The sequence below is a fragment of the Brassica napus genome, chromosome C3, assembly GCF_020379485.1.
Source record: "Brassica napus cultivar Da-Ae chromosome C3, Da-Ae, whole genome shotgun sequence".
Lineage (NCBI taxonomy): Eukaryota > Viridiplantae > Streptophyta > Magnoliopsida > Brassicales > Brassicaceae > Brassica > Brassica napus.
This window is the reverse complement of record NC_063446.1, coordinates 17,047,993-17,053,992: the sequence shown is the minus strand read 5'-3', so window position 1 is coordinate 17,053,992 and position 6,000 is coordinate 17,047,993. Positions and strand designations below refer to the sequence as shown.

General features: G+C 34.1%; 1 protein-coding gene across 1 annotated transcript; it reads left to right on the top strand.

Annotated features, from left to right (window-relative positions):
* Positions 1–296: 296 nt before the first annotated feature.
* LOC106397387 lies at positions 297–2,045 on the top strand. The gene is made up of 3 exons (XM_022702863.2): positions 297–536; positions 637–1,015; positions 1,582–2,045. The coding sequence occupies exons 2-3, from the start codon at positions 898–900 to the stop codon at positions 1,929–1,931; spliced, it is 468 nt and encodes a 155-aa protein (XP_022558584.1). The 5' UTR covers positions 297–536; positions 637–897; the 3' UTR covers positions 1,932–2,045.
* The last annotated feature ends 3,955 nt before the right edge of the window (positions 2,046–6,000 follow it).

Here is a 6,000-nt window from a genome sequence, read left to right as displayed (position 1 = left end):
CTATTCCGACGAATTTCCGACGATTTTGGCCATCAGAATCCCCCTGTTTTCTTGTAGTGAACTGAATAAACAAAATTCAGTATTCGGTCTAGCTGAATTTGAAATCGGCCCAATCAAGTTGAAGTAGGCATAAATTCAGACCGACTTGAAAGAAAAAGGAAAGAATCTATAACTATAAAGTTGAAGTATCTGCCTTTTTAGACTGTCCACGTCACTCTGGAGAGGGGGGGCTTTGTTGCCACGTCATCAGTTTCTCCTGAAAAAAAACCGGACTTTGTTCTCTTCCTTTCTAAACAAAACGCAAAACTTCGCTGTCTTATTAAATCGCACTATGCTGGACTATTGGGTTTAGTTATTATTTTAGAAAAGCACATATAGCTTTTGTGACATTCTTCCTCAGGATTGCTTATCGTGACCCAGAAGGACGATTGAAGATTCCCTTCTTCGGATTTCAACGGCGACGGCGAGTAACGCTTTCTTTAGACACCTGGCAACTCCTCCTGATTCTTCAGCTCACTTAAGATCAATACCAAAATGTATTCACATGCCTTTCCAATGTCCTCTACCTGATATAAAAACGTATTCATATGCCCTCTAAGATCTGAATCATGCCTCAATTCTATGACGATTCTGTAGATCATCTCCCTGGAATATTTGGTCCTTTATCTTCGGAAATAGGTGCTTGGAGCTTTCGGCTCTTATGGATTGAAACTAACCGTTCGATTTGTAGCGATGGTTCTCGGTTTGGTTTCGGAGAGCTTTGGAGGAGATTCCGAGACATCAATCAAAGTCAATCAAAGCTTTTCACCATACAATCTACTTACGTGATTTACTTCAACAAGGACGCTTGGAAGTTTCACATGTCAGATTCTGTAAAGTCGAATCAAGTAAGTAAAAATGGAAACTGTTATGTCTCTTATACGTTTTTCTTTGCTATCGTATCGTTTGACTACTGTCTTAAACCGCCATGGAGCACCTCCTATCATCGAACACTCTCTACCTCATCTTAAATCTGGTAAGTTTTTATACAATTTTTTTTAATTTTTCCCCTTTATATCCTACTTTTTCTAATCGTTGGTAAACGAATGTTGCCCAAATGCAAAACCTTAGTAAAAGAGAGAAATCAAGGATTTTATATCAGGAAACAACTATGAAAGATAGGAAATACCAATCAAATGAGAAACAGTCTGCTAGAAAAGAGCTTCTTCAAAAGGCATTGTGCCATTTTATTAATGAGTGGTATATTGGGAACATGAATAGTGAAGTCAACGTAGATCCAGAAAATGACAGATACTTTTTTTACAGAATATAGATAGAAACTCAAGTTGTCATCCCATTATAAAAACAATGTTATTTCGTTGAGTTGTAAGTTGTTCTTTTGAATATTACGTATTTGGTTCTTCTAATGTTGTGATATTAGTCATCATAAAGGATGGGACAGTGAGAAAGTAATGTTTTTCGTTCACCCCTCTAGGATTGATATGATTCAGTTTCATTTATGTTCGGTTTGTGTGAATCATTACATCCGTCACTTATCTGCACTTTTTGGGCCCTCAACTCTCCCTCCTTCATCTTTTGCAGTTGCAGCCCCTTTTTTGGATTGTGTTTGTGGCATTTTGAGAAGAAATAGAAGAATACCATGGCAGGAGCTGATTGTGATCGATATCAAAGGCCGTGTTCTCGTCTGGCGTGACTACCACGGTGATGTGTCCGTCGCGCAAGCCCAGCGCTTCTTCTCCAAGCTCTCAGGGCTTGGAAATATCTTAAGGCAGCAACATGTTGCAAGTCTCTGGATGCTGGGAGGTGTTTTATTGGTTCAGCTTATATTTCCCAAGAAACAGATTGCAGTGAGTACCCAGCCCCGTAAAGCAGAGAAAATTCATCACATGCGTCGTCGCGTCGATCGGTTCAAAGAACTTATGAATGCGTGATCATGTGGTTTAAACACGGAGTGGAAATGTAAAAATTGCTCAAGAAATCATGAATTAAACACTTATATATCAGCGCCGAGTTCTTTTTTCAATATAAACCAGTAATCTTCTTCACATGATAAACTTCAAACTTCGAAGTGTTGTCTCAATGTAGACATGCGTTTCGTTTGTGGGTGTCATTTTAAATGATCGTTCGAGATACTAACAAATCAGTGGAAATTACGCTGAATGATGTCTCTAGACTGGAGGACAAAAAATTACTTCTCATAGAGGTTTGTATTATTTTCAGTTTTGAGCTTCTAGATGTAGATTTATTGATGCTCGCACAATCTTTGACTCACAGTTTTAGAAAAGCTTCTGATGTGTGATTATTATGATTTAAACGTATGGAATAAAAGAGAAGATTTCTCATCATACCCTTACTATTAGCACACATGTTTTTATCTTGATAGGTTTGCAATTAGTTCGTAGGGATTTCACAAATATGTTCGAATGCTACTTTCTTTTGGCAATATCTATTTGGGCCACTTGACCAAATGTCTTCTCTCTTCGTTTGATGGAACTTGAGGAAAGTAAAAACAGCCTAAGCTTATGAAGCTAATTGATGAGGCATAACAAATACATGTTCAAAAGACCAGGAGGATAGGAGTTCACAAATGTTTTTTTTTTTTTTGCAGAAAAAGAGAGTGGATGGAGCTAGAGAAAGTTAACTTCATGATACAAGTCCACAAAAAAAAAACACTAAAATATGTAGAAAAAAAATGTTATAAGTTAGGAATTTTTTAGTGCCTTTTTGCCAAAAAGGTCTTTTAGTAGGTATGATTAGTTAACTCTTTCAATACATCAATTTAATAATTTAAATATTTTCATTACAGTTTAAAATATTTTATATTATTTATTCATTTATATATTAAGAAAATAGCGATGTAGATGATTAATGCAACTGAAGGTATGGTTTTGACAACAAGACGAATTGAAATACCTAAAATGAAGTTTGTATAGGTTCATTTGTTACCCTATACGCACAAATGTTCATTTACAATATATACATTAAATATTATGTCATAAACTTAACAAACATTCAGCGCGAATAAAACGTAACCACTATCACTACTATCATTAACCACTATCAAAATGGATAAAAAAAAATTGAACTCATTAGAACATACGCACCGGAATACCACTAGTAATTTATATAAGAAGGGGGCCGAAGACCAAAAATAACCATTCACAAACATACACACATTTCGGTACAAGATTAGGGTGTCCTCTACTTACCTTCACTACAAAAAAAATAGTATTAATAGCACATTATGATAGCATTGTTTTCTAAACTGCTATGAATGATTAATTTTTTACTTTTGTTTATATTGATAGCAGTTAATTATTGATGTTGTGGAAAATTAGTGAGCGGGAAGCGAAAATCATTGATACCGCCAATACTTAGCTAAAAATTAGATTTAAGCGCCGGATACATGATATCAAAAACATATAATAGCATATTTTTTTTTACGCTAAGATAAACAATTTTTCAAAAATTATATTTAAAACATTAATCTTTAAATCTAAACTACATACCAAATCATACTTAATTTTTATATCTTACACAGTTTTCAATTTTTAAACTTCTTTGCTTTAATAACTTTAACTTTTATAACTAAGTCTTAACATTTATATTTAATAATCACTTTTAACATTTATAAACCTTACATTAAAATTAAAATTCCAAACCCTCTATCTAAACTCCAAACCCTACTCCACAAACCCTAAAATATACTTCAAACCCTATGTACTATACCACAAATTATAAATCTAAACACTTAAACTAATATATTCAAACGTAAACATCAAATCTTACACACATAAACTACAAATCTAATATTTTCAAAAATAATCTCAACTTAATATAATATCTAAACTTGATTTTTAAAAACGTAGTCCAAGTCTTAATCTTAACCTCAAACCCCAAATTTAAACTTTGAACTCTATATCATAAACATTAACATTACAATATAGTAAATAATCTAATTATTAGATGAAAATTTACTCTATATTAACGGTTTTAAGTTGATAAATTTAATTTTCAAATATTTATCCTAAATTTAACAAACAAGTTAATTAACAAAGTGCTGAAAGATTAAATAAAAGAAAATTACCTTTTTGTTACCCCTATTTGAAACCCTAAACCCTAAACATAATCTTTAAAACTCTAATCTATTCAAATCTAAACCTTGCACATTATATTCCTAACATTAAAATTTTGACTTTAAATTACATAAACTGAATCTTAACTACAATTTTCAACCTCAAAGATTAATTAATTTATATAATCTCTAAAACTTTATATTTACATTTTTAAAAAAATATTATAATATTAAAATTACAATAGTTGCCAAGAAAGAAGAGAAACTACAATAAAAATAAATAAAATTAGTAATCTCTCATCTATTTTTCCATTGGCTAATACTGAGAGTGTGTGGATTGGCAATATAGACCATTGATTAATATTATTCGATGGCCCAGATTCATCCAATTTGTGCTTCTTCATCTCTCTGTCGCTCGGCTCTTTAGTTTTCATTTTATTTTTTTGTGTTCTTCCTCTTCTGTCAAATCTCACTCTTCCTTGCTTCCTCTTCTATGGAATCTCTCTCTCGTAAACCCACCGTCTTCAACGCCAAGCTTCGCCTCCTCATGAACCCGAGGACGAACCCCACAGACGAGCCGTTTTGATTGGGTCGAGATGAAGCTCTGCGCCTGATGAGCTTCTCTACCGCATCTCAGATCCGTCTTCGCCGGTCTCTGCCTTCACCGAAGTCGCCACTGCCACTGCTCGTCACCACCATTACTGGTCACATCTCTCTCTCTATCTCTCTCACTCTGTGTTTTTCACTCTCTTTTTCTGTGTTTTGAGTTTAATTTTTGTTCTCCTTGTTAGATGAAGGTGGACAAGGCAGAGGAGCCTGATGGAGGAGATGTAGCAGAAGTGGTGGGTCGTTAATGGCTGGGAGATGCAGTTGGTTCATAGACGATGAGGAGATATAGATGAGAAGCCATAGAGGAGTGATAGATGAGACATGGTGGAAGTGAAGAGCTTCATGGAGTTGGTTCAGAGACAATGGTGAGGTTTGACGGTGGCTGTTCAAAGACGACGAGGTAGAAGAAGAAGAAAAGAAGAAGAAATCGATGGAGTTGAAGTTGACGGCGAAGATTTTAAATCTAGGGTTCTTCATTTTGTTTTTCAGGTTTAGATTTTTAAACCGGGTCTATGTGTAAACCAGTATAAACCGGGTTTGTGTGTAAACCGGATTTGTGTGTAAACCGATATAATTTGTAAACCACGATTTTAATAATAAACCAATTTCCTTATCAAACCAATTATATTAGAAATAGATTTTAATTATTAATTTGTTAAAAATATATTAATTTATAATTTAAAAATATAAATGAAAATAGTAACTAATAGCAAACAATAAATATTGTTGTCATAAGTCCACGATACAATAGCCCTTAAGAAATTGCTATCATAAATGATGGACTTTTTATAGTTGGAGCAGCCATAACAGTTTCAATAATGCTAATAAAAGCATATTATAGCTGTTTTCTCGTGCTAAGAAAGACGATTTTTCTTGTAGTGCTTGTTCTTGCCAAAAACACCATATTTTCATAAATTCTTAGCATAATCACCTTGTAAATCTCTTTGATCTTCAATAAGCATCTTTCAAATAACTTATCATCAAATTCGTGTACATAATCAGTATGTGCCGTCTGTGGGGAATTAGAAAGCAACGCCAAAAAAGATCAATCATCATGGCCGCAGATGATCAAACCGGCACATACGAAATAAGGAACGGCTTTACCACCTCTTTTGGTATGATAAATGGTCAAAGATGGTGTGATGTCAAATTTACTAGGGGCATAGACATAATCGATCTGAGGATACGAAGAGAAGCAACAGTTGATGAAGCTCTCCGCAATCTGTGGAGAAGAAGACGGCATAGAACTGTCTTTCTAAATGAGATAGAAGTAGAGCTTGATATACTCAGACAAAATCAGAAAACTGAGAATGCTG

Coding starts and splice junctions, on each gene's coding strand:
- LOC106397387 (XM_022702863.2), top strand. CDS start 898: ATGGAAACTGTTATGTCTCTTATACGTTTTTCTTTGCTATCGTATCGT. Junction 1,016..1,581: donor TCTACCTCATCTTAAATCTG/GTAAGTTTTTAT, acceptor CATCTTTTGCAG/TTGCAGCCCCTTTTTTGGAT.